We start from the raw sequence: 22,268 nt of genomic DNA, 5'->3' as shown, positions 1-22,268 counted from the left end.
TACTAAATGGAAAAGATACTTTTATTCTTCCTTGTAACTACATTGTACTTTACAACAGCTTGTGTAATGCGAGAGTATTGATGCGTGGGTGTTCATACAGTTAACAATATGCAACAACTTTGCTTTCCTGTCTTAAGTTTCGGCCTGACAAAAATACCGTTCAAAACATTTTGCTTGATGGTGGGATATAGTATTTACTCTCATGTCATGTAGTCCATGCCATCCACAAGCTGTAGCAGTAATCACTCAGCTTGAAGCAAAGAAACAAGTAAATAAAATGCAACACACGGAGAGACCGAACATTTCCATCAGGCAGTAAATCCATGGCTGCAGACAAACAAGAAGACATGCACAGTGAAGGCGATGTCTCGTAACTGGTGGTGATGAACAAGAGCTTCGAGGAAATGAAAAACTGCGACACAGTCTACATGCATGAGGCAGGTATAAAGAAGAAAAAAAAATGCCTACATTAGTACACATTGAGACATGGAATCTGTCGGGAATATGCATATGAATATATATCTCTGCTAGCCAACAAAACGGCTCATCACTCTCACTAGACAGACAGGCGTGCCTTCTTCGATGTACACTGCCACTTTTCTTTCTTTTTTTTTTCCTGAGAGGCAGAACTGCTTGGGGGAAAAAAAAATTACAATATAAGAAGGTGCACCCTAACCAACCAGCTATCTCAGATGTAAAACAAATCAATGCAAAAAAGAACCTCCGTGCCACACGAGCAAGAGGCATGAAATGTCAACAACAAGTCGCTGCCACACGATACGGTGGCAGCCAACAACGTTCGTTCCCTTCCGGTGATTGGTGGGGCTAGTCGGGAGAACTGAACAAATACAAAGGTGTGGCTATGTACACAACAGTGTCTAAGGTTAGGGACGAAGTAAAAAAAAAATTTCAAAGGAAGAAAATCGAGGCCAGGTTCTCATCGTGAACACTCGCATGCTTTGCAAAGAACAGTCCACAACACCCCGACGACTTGCAAAGCAAACTGCCTGTCCTGCACGATTGCTGCAACGTCTGGGTAGTGGTCATCCGCCAGCTCCTCCTCTAGTAAAGCTGTGTTAGCTGTGCAGCAGTGACGGGGCCTCTCCCGTAACTGCGTGCCCAGGCACAAGTCAGCTTGGAAAGCTTTCTATGGCATGTTCACCGCGTCGAGCCTAGCCCACACTGGGTCAAATACAGTAGACTATACTGATAAGCCAAGCACTGCAATACAAAAAACATTGCACACGATTTTACGCTAAGGTGGCTTCTACTTGAATGAAACTCGCTAGAGCAAAACTGCTGGATAAATGCAACTATTTTCCAACCTCTGCGGCTAGACTGCTCCACTCGATAATAATAGTAATAATAATAATAATAATAATAATACGTGGCTTGTAAGGCAACTGTGGCCGTCTCTTGAGGTTCACAGAGAGAGTAAACCCAATCCAGTACTGTCACACTGCCAAACAAGCCACGCATTTATGTGGGAGCACGAGTTATAAAAAAAAAAAATATGGATGATTGGGGCCCCATGTAATGACCAAGAGAAAAATAAAAAGGATTTCTTCACATTCTTTTTGTGAGCCGCGTGATCCATACGAATAGATACCTCCGATTTTTAGATGCAGACCTCTATTAACACTTCAGTAACTGCGAATTGTTGGCTCGTTCCAAAGGTAGAGGCCACAGTATGGGTCCCACACTCTCTAAAGCTTCACAATTTGTCACAAAATAACAGTCGTTCCTGGCAGCAACTCTTTCAACAACAGTGCACTGTATCTGAAAGAGAGTGACGGTGCAAATTTGAAGTCATAATTTCACATCCACTGTATTTTATTTTCCGGTTGCTCCAGTTCTGAAAAGGTGTAGCATGCCCCTTTTATGTTGAGCTGGGTTCTTGCGGCATCTAGTGATTACGGTTAAGAGTTGACGGTAGTCCACTGTCACGTCACAACAGAAAAATAGGTACACGGCCACTGCACGCAAGTCTTGGACGTTTTGTGCGCGCTGCATATGTGCAGATCAGGAGGCACTTTGGTTGAGTGTACTCAACAGACGGTGCAGTCCCCAGAATTTGTTTCCAAGATGCGCAAACACCAATTCTATGTGGAGTGGAGATAGATAGCGACTAGCTCTGGACAGCGAGGTAAGAACAGCTGCAGCCTCTCTATGGCAACTTGTCTATGGCAAAAAAGGGGGAAAAAAAAAATGCAGTTATATGTTGTATTGTGTTATCCTAGAGCACACTTAAAAAGCTACATTTCAAAATGCAGTGCGCACCCCCAATGAGCAAAGCCGTGATGGTACAATGGTAAACATGCGGTTTGTTAATCATACTTGTGCTTACCAATCTGAGCTGTGCCCAACTTTTGATAACTTGAACAAAGAATTTCACCTGAGGTGCAGAGTAGCGTAACTGCTTTGAGATAACAGTAGAAAGAAGTACGCAAACCTCTGCCCAGCTTACAAATGAGTTTAAAACCAATTCTGGCCTAGACGGAGGATCACATTTTGAAAAGCACCCCTGTTTAAGCAAGTGAGGTAGACAAAAGGCATCCGAGTTTAAGTAGATTTAGAAACTCCAAATGCACAAAACACTACACATTCACCCGGTCCATGCTACTTCGTTTGAATGGTGGTACACGTTGGAGAGCGCATAAGCTGTCAGCTGACAGAAACAAATTTATTTAAGCACCACCAAATCAAAGGACATTTTATTGCAAAATGAAAGAAAACAATATCTGTCTACTGTGTAGAAAACATTCAGGATCATGAAAATCAAGACGAAAAGGATTGCCTGGCATTGTCATCCAAGCAGAGATGGAGCAACTTAATGCTTCCTTCCACACTGCACCCACAGCTTAAAGAACAAGCTCCTTTAATCAACAGAAACATCTAAAAGAAACAACTTGTCATTTCAGAGAAAAAGTTCAATGTCATAACGCCTAAAACATCAGCCGAATACAGCTGTCGAACACAATAGCATGGCAGAAATGTCACTACTCGTGCACTGACTGCCGCAAAACAATCACTTTACATTACCAATGGCAATGTGATCACTGTACCACCACGGTCTCACAGGTTGAAGAGTAGCACTCGAGTTCTGAAGCATGCACAATTATTCTTCTCTGCCTGCACATGTGCACAAACTAGTACTGTTACAAACTAGCATTGTTATGGTCCATTAAAGCAGTGACTGCGCAAGAAGCAATGATGTCTTGCTGCTGCAAGCCAAGAACTTTCCCGACGCCTAATGCTTCGGCAGTTTCGATCCAGAATCCGACAGCACGAGAGCACGTGAAGTTTGTAAAGCCTGTGTCCACGACAAAAGCTGGCAAAGCAGCAAGAAAACAGCATGAAGCACACCTGTAGCTGTCATTGCTTCAGCTAGTGCGCTTTTTGTTTTACCCTCAAAAGCATCACTGCCAACCATGGGGCACAATGAAACAGCTGAATATGAGAACCATTCTTTTACATATGTGCACACATAGAGACCTTGTGAGATTTGTACTCTAGGATGAAGTGACACATGTGGCACACACACACACACACAAAAAAAGGAATAATAAGGAGGGAGAGAAAAAAAATTGGGAAGGGAAGGTGGAAAACAAAACAAAACAAAACAAAAAGATACGGAAGCTATGTACAGGTGTTTGCTTGTGTATTATAAGACATGCCTACACAAGCCCGCAGCGTCACACTGCGCAGCTTAGAAGAAAAGCTTAGCCCTAGACTGACAATGACAGCACTGACCGTAATCCAAAAACAAGGGAAAAGAAGAGGCGGAAAAGGGGGAGGGAAGGGAAGATTTCGCCGGAACGAGATGATGCAGCACCCTAACCGAGAAAATGTGGTTGCCCTAAAACGACGAGATGCTCGAGGTGAGAAGAACATCAACCGAGACAAAGACAGTGATGCCAAAGCAGGATGTCCACGTGCCAAAGCTCTCTCTCTTTTGATCCTGTGTCCCGAGACAGACGGCCCCTCATGAGACAGCGTCTGCGGATGAGGTGCAGAATGCGCGGAGGCAGTGGCGAGGGTGTGTGGCAGTAGAATGTTTTGTCACATTGCGAGACAGCCTAGCTGCTGCAGTTGCTGTGGCAGCAACACAGATGAGGTCGGGGTAGGTTCTTTTCTCAAGCAGCCAGGGGGGTAGGGTTAGAGCACACAGACCACTACGGCAGAGGCAGTTGCTGACGGTCAAAGGTGAACTGGAAAAAAAGAAGCTTCCAGAGCCTGCCACCAGAGTTATGACATTGGACGAGCGTTTGTTTTAATCCCTCAACCAGCGCATAAAGCCAAGGGCCATGCCAGTGCTCTTCATGACCTCGGAAGAGCGCTGCATACCCGCCAAGCGTGCCAACGACGACGGCTGTTCGGACAAAGCCACAGCAACGGCAGAGGACATGCGAGAGAGACGGGCCGCCAGAAGACAAGAGTGCACAGAGTTGGAGAACCAAAAGAAGAAGACAAATCTGTGTACACAGGTGGCTGCGGACAACGGTGCAGCAATGCATCTCGGATGGAAGGTACCGACAGTCGTCTCACAGCACAAGTGTTCGGCTGCCGCATCTCAGTGCCTCGTTCTCGGAATGTGAGGCACCTGGCAAGTTCTCAAAGAAAAAAAAAAAGGGCTGGTGCATGCATGCCATTTCCACACACATGGTGACATTGTCCGACGGCATTGACATGGGTGGCGGTGGCTGGCAGGGCACCAGGTGCTCCCCTGTCTTCTGGGCTTGAGAGACAACGATGGTGACAGCTCAAGATCAGGGCAGGGGACTGGGTTTGCTGGGGGTTTGGGGGGGATGGGGGGCACAGGGGGCTGGGGGGGGGGGGGGGGGGGGGGGGGGAGCGGGCCAGAGCTGCTTCAGACGAGCGCAGGCACCGACTGGTCGAGGGCGCTGAGCAGGTCCTCGCCAGTGAGCAGCTGCTGAATGGGGGCGTTGACCTCGGCATCCAGCTGGCTCAGGTCCTGCAGGGTGGGGATGGGCTCGTCCAGCAGCAGAGGAGCGGGGCGCGGAGAGGACGGTGGGCACCTCTGCACAGATGCGAGAACACAGCAGTCAACGCCCACGGTCCATACACACTGTTCCGTATCCAGACAAAATCAATACGGAGATCACTTCAGACTTGACATGCCCATAAATAGTGCTCTACAGCAGTTCCCCACCCCCAACGGGCTGCACAAAACAAACTGCGCAGTAATTCCCTCGGTTCCTTTATCCTACACTGTCACTTTTATTGCTGTGAAAGCGACCAACACAGCAGCAAAATTTGCTGGCCTCGTCTGGCCAGCACAAAACCAACCACCTTCGTACTGATCGGTGACTGTACAGGGCGCGTCTTGCACAGAATGAACACTGAAGTTGGATTTAAAATACTGCTTCAGCTCAGATTAAACATGAAAGATTGGAGACCACGCAACAGCTTAATGCGTTGTGTCGCCTAAAGCAAACAAGCACATCTACCGCCTAAAGAGAGCAAGCACATCTACTGCCAACCTCCCTTCCTCCTTGTTCGGTACTTCCTTTTTATTTTTGCTTGGAGCTACTGATGCAAAGTAGAAGCAAAGCCCTGTTCTTCCTACCGAAAACAGTGGGTGTACAGTGTGGAGAGAAAAAATAAGCACGGATGGCAAAAGACCCGGACACCAACCTTGTCATAGCGCAAGGTTTGGCACAGGTATCCGTGGCAGGCGTCCTCTCCATTCACCAGCAAGTTCAGCAGCACGCTGTCTTTGTTTTGGAGCTGCAAGCCTGAAACAGAATGGCCAGGTTTTGAGGGCATGATAAAGGACAGCCAGCAAAGCAGCCACAAGCCGGAAAGCGCAACTCTGGGCAACCGAGGCTGCTGTTCATGACTTAACGAGACATTCGCGCGTCATGCCTTGCGGCCCGGTAGAAGAAAAACCAAGTTTGGTAATCATCAGTAGGATGCTATGCACAAGTTCAACGACAGATGTGCATCCGCTCAAATAAATTTTTTAACTTATTTGGAAGTCGGAACTGGAACTAAATTTCCTCACAGGCAAAGTGTGTACCCGACCACTGAAATTTCAAAGTCACCAACTGTTTGCAAGACTCCCATACTGCCCCTCCAAACTTTTTTTTTTGCACTCCTCATCATCCCAGTTTTAATTCAAGGACCGTGCATTTATTTTTTTCTTGAACAAAGGAGTCACTTGACTCAAACTGATTATGTATTATGTCACAGCCTGAATAGCAGCACAGATAATCGGCCCAATATAGGAAATAGATGGTATCACTCTGGTCCTTTGTAAGAAAAGTGTTAGCCAATGCATTTCCAATATTGGGCCAATTAGTTGTGCTGCTGGGTATTCACACTAGTGCCAGCATTAAAGCAAGGAGAACCCAGACTAGCAGTCAAATTTCTTCAGCTGCAAAGAACTATTTCCAAAACGCATGCACTACAGGCAAGTGAATCCTGCAGCTGTCCCAGCCATTCCCATAACATCCCCGACTGGCATGATGCACATGGCAGCTTGAGCTCACCTCGCAGGTCGACCCGCATCCTCTTGGGGCTGGCCAGCTGTCCAGCCCCCAAGGCCCGCTCCGTAGAGCCGCGCTTGGGCGGTGGGTCTGGAGGTGACGGCATCCCCATTTTCTGCTCCAGTGCGCTTGTCACGTAGGCCTGATGCCGCAGGTCGCTCACTGAGGACAGGGCACGGTTCACGTGATTCCGCGCTGACGTCTGTTGCTGGTGGTGCGGATGTTGCGTCAGCCGTGCTGACCTGGAAGCAGAGGCGAGGCGACTTTTCACAGATATTCCCTGCTGCATAGTTAGCTTTCATGTCTTCCATAGGTGGTTTCTTTTTGCATCTTCTGAGTGTCTTTATGTCTAAATAACATCAGAAATCCACTTGCCTTACTTCAAGGCAACATTGCATGAACATTCTTTTATCATTACTGTACCCTCCCGCTGCACAAACGCTTTTTAACACTCTCCCCCCCCCCAAAGGCCTCTACAAAAGCAAACAAAAGTTGTCATACCGACAGCCATCCTGGCACTGCTAATCAGGTAAAAAAAAAATTTAATAAATGTCAGTACTGCTTTCTGGTATACTTTCTTCAGGAAGAGTCAAAGACAAACACAAACAAACAGAAAAGTTATCACACTTTCAATTGCCTCCCAAAGTGAAAAAATAAAGTGGCAGCAGTAGCTGTCACCTGGGCAGCAACATTTCTGTTACCAACATGACGCAAGAACACTTGTTCAAAAAACTGGAGAGGACACTTAGGCTCGCTCTTAAGGGCATGACCGGATAGCGTAGAGGGTTAATTGCCATGTATGCAGAAAGTTCTCTACTTTAAATTAGATCCCTGGGAATCCTCGTACCCCTCCTGACGAATTGATCGGTAGAATTCTGAACACTAGTTCTTTCCTAGCAGTTCTTTCGCGGCCTTTCCCAAAGACACATCCGCAAGCCAAGACCAGACAGTGGGGCATGCTTAGCGGTGCTACTGCTCACTCACCTAGCCAGGTCTTGCCGCGAGGGTGCAGAGACTCCTGATGACCTGGGATGATTGGTTCGTGCTCGGTGCTTGGTCCACTCCCGCGACCTGGCCACAGGGGGCGGCGGGAGCTCGGCCACAAGGAGTGCAGCCAGGCTGGACTTTGGGTTGGGCCCCAGGGACCCCAGGGTTGGTCTCGGCGGAGACGGCGAGGTGGCGAAGAATGTTGGGCTGCAAGAGGGCCAAACGCAGGACCTCCTTGCTAACCTGACAGGCACAAGCAGCTACTGGGCAAGGCTAAGATTTCACGCCCAAGAAAAGAGGCTCAGTAACAACGGCTGAAGTGAATAGTGGTCAAGACCTCAAGCTTGGCTGTAAAGTGCCATTCAGCTTTCAGTGCAATGAGTATCACAAATGATGGCGACAGGTAAAAGCAACTGATTTTTTTGCCAAGATCTATATTCTCAGTCAACAGAACCTGCTATTTGACAGGTTTCGAGTGGGAAAGTGATGTTTGTCGGTTATCTTTGAAGTCTTGTGGAAATAGGCATATGAGGCTGGGAGTGTTTGTACATTCTGAATACATCTGGAACAAAAGTTTGGTTTTATGGGGTTTAACGTATATATATATATATATATATATATATATGTGTGTCATGTGTGTGTTCATCGCAATAAAACTTCAGTTGACAGTTTGCGCACGAGAGTTTGTGTCGTCCCTGTTTTGTCCCGTCTTTTCAAAAGCGCAATTATGTTTGACCATGTTAACGTCCCAAAGTGACTCAGCCTATGAGGGACACCGTAGTGGAGGGCTCCAGATAATTTCGGTCACCTGGGGTGCACTGGCACCGCACAGTATGTGGGCCTCTAGCCTTTTGCCTCCATCGTAATGTGACTGTCGTGGCTGGGATCGAACCCGATTTGGAACAATAGATAAGCATCGCTGATTTCATTAAATTATGCACAACACACACATTTCAGAGATGGGTGAGGCTGCACGGTTTAGCGGTGTTCACTGCAAACAGAGGTTGTAAGCTTACCTGTCGCAGAGAGAACTACGACTGGACGTGCTCCCAGGTGGTGAGTCTTGGGGCCCCCACATGACAGAGTCAGGTGGACTGAGCAGGGGGAAGTCATCTCCATTCATTGAGATGTATGGTGCCCGCATGTCGAAGTCATCATCCTGTGAGCAATGAAGAAGGAGAATGCAACTGTGGTTAGGAGCCCAGAATGACAGGACAACACTCCCTACGAGTCACAAAATGTATGCGAGCACCGTGCTGACAAAGAATGGCATAGCGTAACCTGCAGTGCTACCGATGCTAACGACCCACACAATGCGACCACCAAGAAGTGTACGTAGATGTCAAATTTATCACATGCTGTTCTCTAGTCTGAACTAGGAATCATGTGAAATGATGACTGAGCAAGTCAGTTTGTCAAATATATATGCTACTACGGACAGAAAGTGACGGCCTATTCCAATGCCCAGACCTACATTAAGCATGGAATGGTCAGGTGCGCACATTAATTACATCTACACACTGCAGAGAGTGGTGAATTTGATCACCAGTTCTTCCTGGTGAAATCGTTAGTTAAACTGCTTACACTGCACTTCTTCTAAAAGATATTCAAGCAAATGCGTTCATGCTGCTCATGCAATAATCATCACCTTTGTCAGGGCTACTAAATCTAGAAACAAATTCATCCTTGCCTCAAAGCGACTAGTGTTCAAGATGGCCAGTCTCTTTGCAGACGCCACTCAGATGAATCTAGGCAACTCACCTGGAGGTCTGTGTGCCTCTCAGGTTGTAGGCCGAGATCGGCGAACCGGTCGACGGGGCTCTCAAGGCTGGGAACGTCGGAGCAGCTGCTGCTGCGACCCTCGCCGTCCGAAGACGGGGGTGTGCCACACGAGCCCGGTGACGACAGGGGGTCGCTGTCGTCCCGATAGCTGAGGAACGGGTCCTTGCGTCCCAGAGGGCAGTCCTCCTCGGGAGGCAGCAGTGCGTAGTCTGGCAGCAGCTTGTTGTCGTCGCCATAGATGTCCGACAGGGAAAAGGCATCGCCGAGCACATCTGCACGACGGCCAATTTAATTAGGTTAGTAAGTAAGAAACACTCATTAAGGGGGGACACTGGTCTTGAAAAAAAAATTTTTATTAATGAAGTCACAGTTACGAAATCTTCAGGGAATATGTATTTTTGTGTGTCGATTCTAAATATGTAATTTAATTTCATGTAAAACAATTCCTTGAGCACTCATGCACTTTTTATGCTAGTATTTTGCGGAGAGTTTTGGAGAAAATTTGCTGTCGGAAACTGGCTAAAATGCATGCCATTGGGTTCTCTTGACACCAAGGAATACAATAAGGGTGAAATTGTCTTCCTGCCTATCATAGAACTTAAGTTATAGAGTTTTGAAGTTGTCGCTTCAGAAATGAGAAGGAAAGTGTGTACATATTCCTGTTTATGAAGTGGCAGCTTCAGTACCCTATTACTCAAGTTCTATGAGAGCCAGGATGACAATTTCACCCTTATTGTATTCCTTGGTGTCAAGAGAACCCAATGGCATACATTTCAGCGAGTTTCCTGCAGCAAATTTTCTTCAAAACTCTCCGCAAAATACTTGCATAAAAAGTGCATAAGTGCTCAAGGAATTGTTTTACATGAAATTAAATGACATATCTAGAATCAGCGCACAAAAATACATGTGCCCTGAAGATTTCATAACTATGACTAAATTAATAAAATTTTCTTTTCAAGACCAGTGTCCCCCCTTAATGCACAATCGTCAATACTGAAATGATGGCTACAATGAAGGAAATGCACTATGAACATATTACTGGCAGAAAGTTCCAATACTTCATGCACACCTAGAACCAGAACGACGTGTGCACTCAACATCCCATCTGCTTGCGACAAAGTGAGCAGTCAATCCGTACCGGAAGGCAGGCCCTCCAATGGAATGGTGTCGTCACCAGGCTGTGGTGCCAGGTGGGTTAGGTCCTCAGGTTCGGACTCTTCTTTCAGCACTGCACGCAAGGAATAAAGGAAGGCAGGAGTTATTAAAGTGACTATTCTGCACAAGTATAGCACAAGCACACGAGTTTTGCCGAGAGCACTACCTCAAGCCTTGCACACCGACTTGGCAGGTGGGTGAATGGCTAAGTCCATCTAATTACTACCCCTTCTGTTCCCTCAGGTAAAACTTTTCTTTTCATTAAAAACATGAGGCAAATAAAAAAGAAGACTGTGGCACAGAAACAAAAACTGACAGTGGCAACATGCTTTATATCAATTTGAGTAACTGATAGAAACTACTTTGTGGCAAGCACCAATACTTCAAAAAAAAATAATGCAAGAAAGTTGACACATTCTGTCAGATCGCTGATAACCAGACCCAAGGCGCACGGGTCAAAACCATCTATATCCCTCTTTTCGCTGGTGAACATGGAAAAAAGGAAAGCGTTTTACCAAGTCCGCATCCTTGAAGTCACCGCCAGTTTCAGCGCTATAGCTGATTTAGCTGCATTTGTCCAGTTTTATTTATGTTAACCATGACAATCTATATATATATATATATAGATATATATATATATATATATATATATATATATATATATATATATAAGCAAACAAAGGAAGGGGATTGAGGGGCTCGTTATAAATATGAAAGAAGCCAACAGCCACAGAAACCAAGGGGCACAGGGGATTTTTAATTTATTTATTTATTTTGTGGTGTTGATCAATTTAGAATATTACTGAATATGTTACCGCTTAAAGCTAATTGATTAGAAAAGCAGAAGAAAAAACAACCACACGCCGCCGGTGGGATCCGAACCCACGACCTCCGAATTACGCGTCCGGTGCTCTACCTCTGAGCTACGGCGACGGCTGTCAAATCTTCTGCTTTCGGGGGTATTTATGTTTTACAAGTAACCTAACCTTGAGAGTGTTCATCAGCGCCACCCACGTTCATAAGAGGCGGACGTGGAACGTCCTGAGTTACCGCAGGTGTGACGTAGAACGTCATCGAACGGAGAGGGTGGAAGCTGCGTGAGAACCCTCTTATATATATATATATATATATAAGTTTAAGCACTAGTGTGAAACCAGGCATTCTCATTTAAATATCTCGGCAAACCCAGGCGAACGTGACCAATGAACGTGAAAAGCCTGCCACTGATGATGTATGTGTTGTTCACCATAGTTCAAACTCAAAGCTGCATTTTCAAACTCACAGCACCTCACCACGACTCACAACTAAGCACTTACGAACTATTCACATCTATTAAGGGGCAGGTTTCATGATGCACATACTACACTACAAGTTCGGGACTGCAGCTTCCCGAATGTTGTAACCAGAAGTGACAAACAAGGTGCACTTAACGGCATCACATGCACAACCAACTACAGAGACATCGGTTGATTGGAGACACTAAGCATGGCGACGCATTGCTAGGCCCACCTGTTAGGCCGCTATCATCATCGGCGAACATAAGGAAGCCCTTGTTCATGTCCGCAGTGCGTGGAGCAAAGATCTTGCTCGTGCTGCTGGTGAAGCACAGGGGCTCCTCCTCCTCGTCGTCGTCTTCCTCCTCCTCTTCTTCAGCCTCAAGGGCAGTCGGCAGCGGCTGCAACTGCGGCTCGGGCTCCGGCTGCACGGCCGTGCGAGTCAGTTGTTCCTGCGCAAGCACTTCATGCTCCTGGCTGGCACCACTGCAAAAAAGGAGCAACAAAGATCAATTGGTGGGGGGGAGGCACAGGCCTGATCTACTGATCCAAAGCCTCAAATTATTCCTTAGCAAACTGCGGCATAATTGAAAGCTAGGATTACAATAAGCTCAAAGTTTACGAGCATGCAAAAGAGGTAAATCAGTCATCCGAACTCAAGGTTAAGCCTGTAAGCTGCCACTGCAGAGTGCCTCCTTCGTGTCACACCAATTCCCCACCAAAGATGAGGTTTGATATCAAACACATCGCTAAGCCCAGGCTTTCGCCACTAATGAACAGCTGTTGCTGTTAAGATCACCGAAATGCACAAGTTAGTAAAGGCTTGAGCGAATGAACAAAACTGAAAATCTGTTGTTTATATACGTTGCCATGGGATACACAGCCACCCTTGTATACCCAGCTCAAGTCAAAACCACTGCTAAAACTCCTTTCTTTAAATGAATGGCGAGTAAGAGGCACTGTGCCAAGGATGGGAAGAGTGGGTTACTGCTGTTTCTTGAGATGAGCACTCCAACAACGCATAACAACTTTGCAGTCAGCATCATCTGAATAAGCGTGTACCCACACAATACCTAGATTTAATGAATGCTCCTTTCCTGCCACATGTTATGCCATTACCCCAAGAAATTCAGCAAAACAGCTGCCACTTAACCCAAATGCCGCTTATACCGACTTCCCTGCGACCAGTGCAACATCGACTCTGACATCAGCAACCTGTCCCACTTGCGAGCGTAGGCAGACAAAAACCACGAGCAACGTAAAAACAACAAGGCTGTGCCAGAGCTTCTTGAGAGCTCCATTGAGACGAGGCTGTGGCAGACAACAGTGATGCCTTGAGTGACATCACAATGCAGGCAGACCGGTGCCAAGAACAGCGGGAGGGGGGAGTAGCTGCTTGCCTTAGCACATAATTGACGCAGACGACGCATTGTGGCTTGCTGCAGCTGCTGTTCTCGTAGATGAGGGTCGCCTGGGTCAGCACCCACACGCAGCCACCATGCTTGGCCAGGAAACGGTACTGGCCGGTCTCGCACTGGCCCTTGGCAAACACTGCATGACAAAGAACGCACGTGGAGCTCAGCACAGGTGAACAAAACTTGCAGCAATTAAACAGCATGGTACAGATCAATAAAGATCCTAGTGGAACAAGAGCAAGGTTATCATCTTGCTTTCAACTAAATACTGCAGCGGCAAAACAAGAGAGTAAATTCATTTGACCGTACAAAGAACAAGCTATGAGGTTAACGTGGAATATCAAAATTTGTTCTCTCTGCATTCCTTCTCATGGCTCTTCCTTTGCCCACCATCACAAGCATGTGCTAAATATGCAATCTCAGTTGCTACAGTGTCGTTTCCATCACTCTGGAACATTTACAAGGAAACATAGCCAAAGCTGCCTCTTGCCTGCACAGGAAACACTAGTGCACTTTCATAAAAAGAAATTAGGATTTGCTTGCGCTTATAGAGTACAAAGGTTAAAAAAAGTTAACAAACGGAGTAATTAAAGGGCTTAAGCTGCTTCGTTTCCTTGCAAGAATAGTGTCCTTTTATATACAGTCAGAAAGCAAGTGCCACCAGTAAGATACTTTAATGAAGGTTTGAAAATACTGGAAAATAGTGCTGGAAAGGTGCTAGACTCAGTCAGGTAATGCTTCACATCACGCTCATGGGCTGTAAATCAGGATAAAAAAAAAATTTCAATAAACGTGCTCTAGCTATACTTCCAATAAACTTACAATTAAATAGTAAAGGCATATGGAAATACGAAATGCGCCATTCTACCCAGCAGCATCTTATCTGCCAGCCAAATTGCAAAAGGCAGCAAGTACTGCACAGCTCTCCATATCACCCACTCACTGCACCTAGTTACCAGATCTTCAGTTCATGAAAGAAATGCACTGTCTTAAAGGCACCAACAGGCGAGTACTATACCAGTCAACTTGACTACATTAAAGCTCACAAGCCAATGTCAGTTACCGAAGGTATTCGGCAGACACAATCAGCAGTGATGAACTTTTTCTTACAGTTTGCGGACAAGTGCTACATCTTAAGCTCATTCAGGCACCAAGTGCGGTGAAGTGTTCCTCATTAATGCACTCAGAAAGCAACAAAATATCCTAAAGAACACACATCAAATCTGTTATATCAAAACACACTTCACACATTTCAGCATTTTATTAGGGTTTAACTTTTCACTGCAGCCAACGAACGCACGTCTTTCTAAGGCAGTGCGGGCATCATTTGAGCATCACCGGCACAGTTCTCGGTCCACAAACAAACGAGAAAGAGAGGGGAAAAAAAAACGCACGCGAAAGAGAAGGGGGTACGACGACGGCAGAGGTTAATTTTCAAGCCCAGGAATGTACCAACTTGTAGCAACCACTCCATCACGGCCACATTAAACCATAAATTTCCCGCGCAAACAAAAGAAATCCCCAATGCCAGGAGAAGCGCGGGCAGAAATAGGTGTGCGCGATCAAAATGAACCCACTGCACTCCAAGCGAGTGACTTCACGATGGAGCACTACTGCCAAGCCAGCGTAGAAAAAAGAAAGAGGAGAGAGAGGGAAAGGGGGAGACACAGACGTGAAATAAGACAAGGGAAAACATGTTGTCCTCCCACCAGTGGCATAGGTGGCAGGGTGGGGGGAAAGGATGAGAGGGGGAGTGAAGTGTGCACTACGGCATAGCTCAGGAGGGGGAGCCCAAAATACACCTTGCCAGGAGGGCAGTGCGGGTGCGTGGCCCCCTGCTAGATGCCAGAGGGGCGCTGGGGAGACCATTAATAGGAGGAGGCAACGGAAGAAGGCATTCCATACAAACTGGCAGGCTTTCAAGGCTGAGACCAAACGCTCCCACCCAACGCCCACTGCTTTCTTCGCTCCTGTGCTACTCCTCATCCACCCCCTCCTCCTCCTCCCCACAGCTGCAGACACAACGGCCTGCTCTCTTGGTGGAAGTGCGGACGGAACTTGCTGAAGGCACCGAAAACAGAGCGAGCTAAAAGCTGCTGCTTTCCAGCAGCCTACTGCCCCACTGCTGACAGGCAATAGATTTCAGAGAGGAGAAGCAGCAATTGCAGGAGCAAGCGGCAAGTAGGTTCGGTAATAAGCACGGTGCTAATAAGGGATGGCCACATGGCTGAAAAGGGAAGAGTATTAAATCAGCTTTCGGGCATTCCTCTGAGAAGCCAATCAAAATAATGAGATTCAAGAAGCAGAAACGTCCAAAATATGAGCTGCGTGTTTTCTGGCTGGAGCGTCAGTAAGGCTGATGAATGTGCTCCACATGGTTGAAGTAACGGACATATAGCCTGCTAGGAGAGGGTAAAGAAACAGGTCCAGGAAAACAATGGAACCATCGAAAATAAAAGTGAAAAAAGGAAGGAAATCTTTGCTAATATAGCTGTAATGTCTTTAGTGCCAGAACCACTTCATGAATTTATGGTGGCTTTTCCTCATGGCTTCGGTTACCGAAAGCCATTGCTCGTTGCCTGCAGCGCCGCAGAGCCAACTTTCCGCTCAATGATGTCTGGGACTTGGACAAGACTTTTGCACCGTGCAAATGTAAGAAGAAAATCAGAACCAGTTCAAAATGAAGTCTGTGTTTATAGCAGAACTCCTGAAAGTACCTTCTTGCATAACTTCGTCAAAATATCTCAGATTTTTGCCGCACCGTGGTACAAAACTGCCCAATGATGACAGAAACATTACAAAAGTACTGATACTCCTATGATGTAAATATAATTCCACAGATTTGTGTTAAGTTCTTCTAGTGCACAACATTAACATTAACAGTAGTAAAATTGTGGACAAATCTGTACATAGGAAATGTTGAATGCATAGAGGTACAAAAACCTTGCACGAGTATAAAAAGTGTGACGAGAGGCTACAGCTCCTGTTTAAAAAAAAAAAAATGCAATGCTGCTTCCTCTCATGGTCGGTAGTAGCTACATGTAAAGCCTGTGAAATCCCAACAACATATTAACCCGGGGAGCCCTCTTCAAAAAAATAAAAAAAGCAAAACTGGAATGAATACGAGCAACCGTGCAAAATTCACTGCCACCTCTATGCATAGATGAACTCACCCCCGAGGAACCAGCAGCGAAGTGAGTAATAATCCCAAGCAACGGGTTCAAAATTTGAAATGCACTTCCAAACACGACCACTCGCACAGTGGCGCCAGAGAGCCGTTGAGAGGGCTTGAAACGGCTCCAAGAGGATGAGCTAGAAAACGAGGGAAAATGGCTGTACAACCATCCAAGAAGCAGGGACCCTTATCGGCGACGGCAGCTTATCACCACACACCGGAGTGGGAAGAGTGGCAGGGTGGAGTTGATGGGGGAGGGGGGGGGGAGGCAGTCTGCGACGACCGCAGCCGATAGATATATCGCCCCCTCTCCACCACCGCCGCACCTTATCTCCATGAGACGATGAGGCCACGCAACAAAGTGTTTTCCGCCAGATATTGCGGCGCGCGAGGGCTCATCTCCCAAGCGGCGAAAGGTCCACAACCAACGTGAGGCGAGAACCCCCTGGCGGCCCGGGATTCGTGAGCCCTAAAATGTGTAGCGCATGTAGATGACTTCCGGCCGTGACATGATTTGGCCCTCACGGTGTACCGCGAAATTTTGTCGTAAATAAACCCCTCGAGGCATTTGAACGGGTATATGAAGGCGCCTGAACACGGGAAAAGCTTGTGCAGTTGACGTGGAGGCTACGCATACGTTGATTAAAATAAATTCATAGAGGGCACTACAGTCGGATACAAACCAAGAACACAGCGTCTTCTCCCCGTTGAAGGACCCCCTTCCAGCCAATGGCGCCGGCCGATTCTCATGAACCTGCTAGAGTGTGACAGTGCACGGAGCGAATGGTAATGAAGGGAGGAGGGACTATCCCCAGCCACGGAAGGAGGGGACTATCCCTTCTCTCCGGCCACTCCCTGCATTGTGATGCTAGCAGGCTCATGCAAGTCGGCCGACGCCACTGGCTGGAAGGGGGGTCCTCTGTAGGGGAAAAGCCGCTTCGTACTTGAGCTGTATCCAACTGTAGACTAAAAACACGTGTGTCAGATGTCCCGCATCCGTGTGCGCCGCAAAAAAAAAAACAACAACAACAACAAATAAAGTAAATGAGAGCTAGTTAGCAAACGTCGCGGACCACGTTGACGACATGGTCGCTGAAAACTGCAGAGTAGTAAAACTGTCGCCTAGGAAATTAACGACACGCGTAAACAGTGAGAGAGAGAGAGAAAGGAGGCCACTTTTAGAACTGCCATAAATCGAAACACTCACGACTTCCGCCAGAAAACATATGCGCGTCATACGCGCTAGCAGGAGCAGTGAACATCCGGAGAGGGTGTGCATAAAATAGAGTTGGATATAGCGAATTACCGGACACAGCGAAGTAAACTGAATTTCGCCATTCATACATTATTTTCGGAAAAAGAAAAATCACGTTCGACCGCTAAAGCGAAGCCGACAACGCCAGCTCCAGCGGCGGTCAATGCCGAGCCATTTTTTTTCGAAGAGCTATCTCTGCACAGCATAAACGTATGCCTTCCGAATGCAACTCAATCCTCTAACACGCAAAAGAGAGCACTATGCACGCCTCCGGGATCCGGGACCTGGCATCCCACGCAACGCTGTAGCCTCAGGAGAGATCGCGTGAGCATAGATCAAGAGTCGGATTCTGTACCGCAAACATTCCCACTCAATGCGTTTTCTTTTTTCGCTTACACGCACTCCCGTTTATGTCTCCACAAGGAACATATATACACACTCCTTTCGGGGAATACCGGTGCATTTCACGCCACTGCACCGGCTTAGACAAGCACTCACTCCAGACCACTGAGAGTCGGATATACCCCGGTTGATTGCCCCCATTTATGAGAGAACAGGGCAACTTGTAACAATGGCCATCTCACCGATCGTTTGTTTCCGGGGTGATACCACGTGTCTATTTCGTTCTTTGCTTCTTCGTGCATCGACATGCCTAGGTGGAAATCGCAGAGCACAGTGCTACCACGTGTCTATTTCGTTCTTTTTTTCTTCGTGCATCGACATGCCACGGTGGAAATCGCAGAATACATTGCTGTTCGCGTTTCGAGTGTCCTACGCACGGACCGGATGCCCGATTAGTTCGCACCGGTTTTCGTGTATATTTGTACCGAATATAACGTGTATCGGATATAGCCGAAGGAGTGCGGTTTTGCGTGCCACTTCGTTATAACGAGTTTCTACTACTCCTGCGCCCCTGCAAAGGCATATCGGAAACTCATGGCCACAAAACGACCCCCCCCCCCCCCCCCCCCCCCCCCCCAAAAAAAAATGCCCGTGTACTGAACTGTTTAAATTTAATATTTCAAGAGATGCTGTGTTTTGCTCACTACGTACAGTACTACCGGATCGCGCCGCGTACTTACAACGTCGCTGGAATGTGGCGTTTGTGTGGGAAAAAAAAACGCTATCGTCGACAGCCAGAGCATTTATCTCGCCCGTGAACGCGAGCGTTGCAGTTGACCTCATTCGCGATTGTAATGTGCACTGTGCAGCATCCATCCGACCCGATGGGTCCTCGGCAGTATCACAAGTACTACCTCTCCACCCCAAAGATATAACTCCTCGCCATCAACCTCGATTTCTTGATATCTCAGTGCCGCGGTTCCTCTTCGGCCAGTATGCTTACATGTATCTACGACGCTGACGTCAAAGACACCGCGCCTCCGATCGCGATATAAGCACTCTTCTATCGCGTAAGTGTCGCGGCTTGAAAGCTCTATCTCCCAACGAGTTTCTGTGAAAACGCCGCTATTAAGCTGTTGAGCTAGTTCCAATTGTTGATTAAGGCCGATTCACACGACGGTCCGTTCGCCCGCGGCCCGCGTACATACGTGTTCATGCGTCAGCACATTGAGAGCCGTGCTGTTGGCTTGCGGCCTGGTCAGCGCACCTCTCAATTTGCTGACGCATGAACACGTAGTGCGCGGGCCGCGGGCGAACGGACCGTCGTGTGAATCGGCCTTTAACTGTTCGCCCAAAGAGGACGGCCTAATGATACAGGGAGAAGCGTAAGCTCAGAGACATTTACTTCACTGCAAACCACAATCTGGCTCGTCAATGATCACAGAAAAAAAAGGGGTGCTTGAACCCACGCAATAAAAAATGTCCCAAGTACGTCCATATAACATCCATATATCCAGGTCCAAACCATTCAATAAGAAATGTCCCAAAGACGTCCAGATAACATCCATACAACCAGGTCCAACTCATTCAACAAGAAATGTCTAAAGGACGTCCAGATAACATTCAAATAACCAGGTACGACGCGGGACTTGACGTATTAGTTCAAGGACGTTAATAGCGCTCCTGAAAGAAGGAAAGATTGCCGAGAGCAAAAGACTCGTTTCTTTCGAGTTACCGTCGCCGAATGGCAGCAGTCTGTCTGCAGGCTAAAAAGGTTGAGCGAACATTACCATATTGACAGCCCTGATTTTAAGTGTTTGATGGATAATGCATACGATAACATTTTGTGTGTACGGCGGCTTATGAAATGATTCCTCCAATGGAAAAACTTGAAAAACGAGAACGTCAGGACATTTTTTTTCCTTGACATTTGAACAAAACAACTGCTTTCAGATGATTACTGGACGTCCGGCTGACGTTTCCTAACCGGAAATTTACGTTCCACGGCCATTTACTAGAAAATTTACACATGCATATCCGCCCTGCGATCTCTGAAGCACGTCGGGATAACCGGTATTGACGTACCTGGAACGTTTGTTGGGCTGCCTTTTTCTGTGCACGGGACGGTCCATGGGACGTCCGTGGTGCACATTTTGGATTTATACTGATGTCCGGTGGACATCCGAACGTCCACTGCCCAACGTTCATCGCACGTTCCTCGGACATCTGCACTACGACGAAATGGTGCGGGTGTACAACAAAAGGAGGAACAGCAGGCACTCTTAACAGAAAGGAGTAAAAAGGGAATAAACTGTCCCTAGCACAATCCTTTTGTATAGAATAAAGTGTGCTAGAGGACGGCTTACTCCCTCTTTAGTCCCATATAGGCGAAATAGTGTTTAGAGTACAGGAAAGATGTCCGTGGCGTCAAACAACCGCGTTGACATTTCTCACGGGTCAGCAGAACGAGGCGTCGCCTGTTATCTTTGGTTTCAGCTATCGGTGGGACTTTGAAACTTCGGGAGGCAATAAGTAGTACATCTGACAGCCTATAGGTGACGCGACAGTCAGATGACCTCCAAAATTCGGACCAATCGGGGGACCTGCTTTTGAAACACAATGCTTACATGGGAAGTAGCGCAAGTGACCCCGACTAAGGCTTCTGGCTGGAATCCAGGTTCCATCGACATGTACAGACAGGAAGCCACAGATTGGCGGGCGCTGTTTTATTCTACTAGGGACGATCGCACTAACCCGGTGTTGTGTGACATTCGCCGGCATATTTCATCGAATGACATCCTGCATGACGTGAACGGTCAATCAGTTCGAACGCGCGGGGAAAACCCTGGTAGCAATCCTTGAACAGGCCCTCAACGTCACGGAACGATGCATCAGTATGTAGACTGCACATGCTCCATCTGAAGTGGCTGCAGGAAGCCCTTGACCAATCGCGGCTATTTCAAGTTTACTCCCAGATTACTGCTGCTTCTCTTGTGAACATATAGAAAGCGCTACGCGATTATCGGGCGATGCATAGAAGGCACTCTTCGCTTCCGTTTGCGGCTTTCGCGCCCACTTCAGCTGTAATGGTTTTGGTTTTATGGGGTTTAACGTCCCAAAGCGATTCAGGCTATGAGGGACGCCGTAGTGAAGGGCTCCGGAAATTTCGACCACTTGGGACTTCTAACCCAAGCAGCACAGGTAATCGGCCCAATGTTGGAAATGGATGGTTTCACTCTCGCCCTTTGTTGGACCACCCTCTGCCAATACATTCCCAATATTGGGCCAACCACCTGTGCTGCTGAGAAAAGCTCTGCCTGAACCTGTTCCGTAAGTGAAAGCTATCCAATATCGACTACATACATAAGTACTGCTTTGTCTTCGCGTGCAAATCTGTGCACGGATAAATGGTCGTGATAACAATGATGGACATATGTTGCAGCAAGGGCAACTGTTGCCACAGAATGCCAAGAACGAGGTAAACGGTCAACTCTTCTTTTCTTTGTGGGGTGAGGGAAGGAACACCCCCCCCCCCCCCCCCGGCCTTCCCGACTTGTACCGATGGACCAATATTGGCCCCAATAAGAGCTTTCTTCCTTCGCCTTTCGACCCCTGCAATGGAACGCGCAGCAACTATGTATAAGTCCTAAAACGGAAAGCATGCTGACAATGCGACAACCAGCGCTCGGCCTTCCCGACTTGGACCGATGGCCCAACATTGGCCCAATAAAAGTTGTCCTCCTCCGCATTCCGACCACGACGGAATGCGCAGCAACAATGTAGGTCGAAAAATGGAAAGCAGCTGACTGTGCGAGAACCAGCGCTCGATCGGCGGCAGAGAGGCGCTAAACTGGGGCGGGTGCCACTGAGATGGGCGTCGCCAGAGACGACCGCATACGCGGGACGTACCCGGCGCCGGCGGCTGCTTTTTCAAAAGCGCCCGGAGAGAGAGAGAGGGAGACCCGCGGCCGCTCGCGCCAAGGAAGCCATTTCTCACACGCGCTGGGCGACCTTGCCGGCCAATGCGATCAGCGCTCGCCCGGCCTTTCAACGACTCGCGACGATCACTCCTCGGCCATGCGTATATAGCGAGACACCCCGCACGCTGCAACTGGGCGAGACCTTTTCGCAAACAGCGCGACGGATGACGCCATGTCCAACACCGGACGAATGCGGAAGGCACGCGCTCGCCGAACACGGGACAGCTCTGATGTTTGCCCGGCAGCAAAAACACGCGTTAATAACCGAGAAAATAGGATCTCAAAATTTTCCCGCCAATAAATTCGAATTTGCGACGTCTAGACCAAAAAGGCCTCCGTGATCACAGCTTTGAAGTGAATGGTAATGTTGCCTAGCCTCCGGGATCCGAGC

At 47.7% G+C, this 22,268-nt stretch overlaps 1 protein-coding gene across 3 annotated transcripts in view; it reads right to left on the bottom strand.

Annotated features, from left to right (window-relative positions):
* The window catches only part of LOC149331443 (hypoxia-inducible factor 1-alpha-like), a 217,076-nt gene continuing 194,808 nt past the window's right edge, over positions 1 to 22,268 (bottom strand). For all 3 annotated transcript variants that reach the window (XM_089556580.1, XM_089556581.1, XM_089556582.1), the window contains 9 exons: positions 13,111 to 13,261; positions 11,946 to 12,196; positions 10,420 to 10,509; positions 9,261 to 9,553; positions 8,516 to 8,658; positions 7,497 to 7,706; positions 6,516 to 6,754; positions 5,659 to 5,759; positions 1 to 5,041 (listed from right to left, as the gene is read on the bottom strand). In XM_089556580.1, coding sequence (XP_089412706.1) covers positions 4,871 to 5,041; positions 5,659 to 5,759; positions 6,516 to 6,754; positions 7,497 to 7,706; positions 8,516 to 8,658; positions 9,261 to 9,553; positions 10,420 to 10,509; positions 11,946 to 12,196; positions 13,111 to 13,261 — 1,649 coding nt within the window. In that variant the 3' untranslated portion in view covers positions 1 to 4,870. The remainder of the gene's footprint in view (positions 5,042 to 5,658; positions 5,760 to 6,515; positions 6,755 to 7,496; positions 7,707 to 8,515; positions 8,659 to 9,260; positions 9,554 to 10,419; positions 10,510 to 11,945; positions 12,197 to 13,110; positions 13,262 to 22,268) is intronic.

The sequence above is a fragment of the Amblyomma mixtum genome, chromosome 8 (assembly GCF_055824585.1).
Source record: "Amblyomma mixtum isolate Tamu chromosome 8, ASM5582458v1, whole genome shotgun sequence".
Taxonomy (NCBI): Eukaryota; Metazoa; Arthropoda; class Arachnida; order Ixodida; family Ixodidae; genus Amblyomma; species Amblyomma mixtum.
The sequence above is the reverse complement of the archived record's forward strand: the minus strand, read 5'-3'. Positions and strand labels throughout refer to the sequence as shown.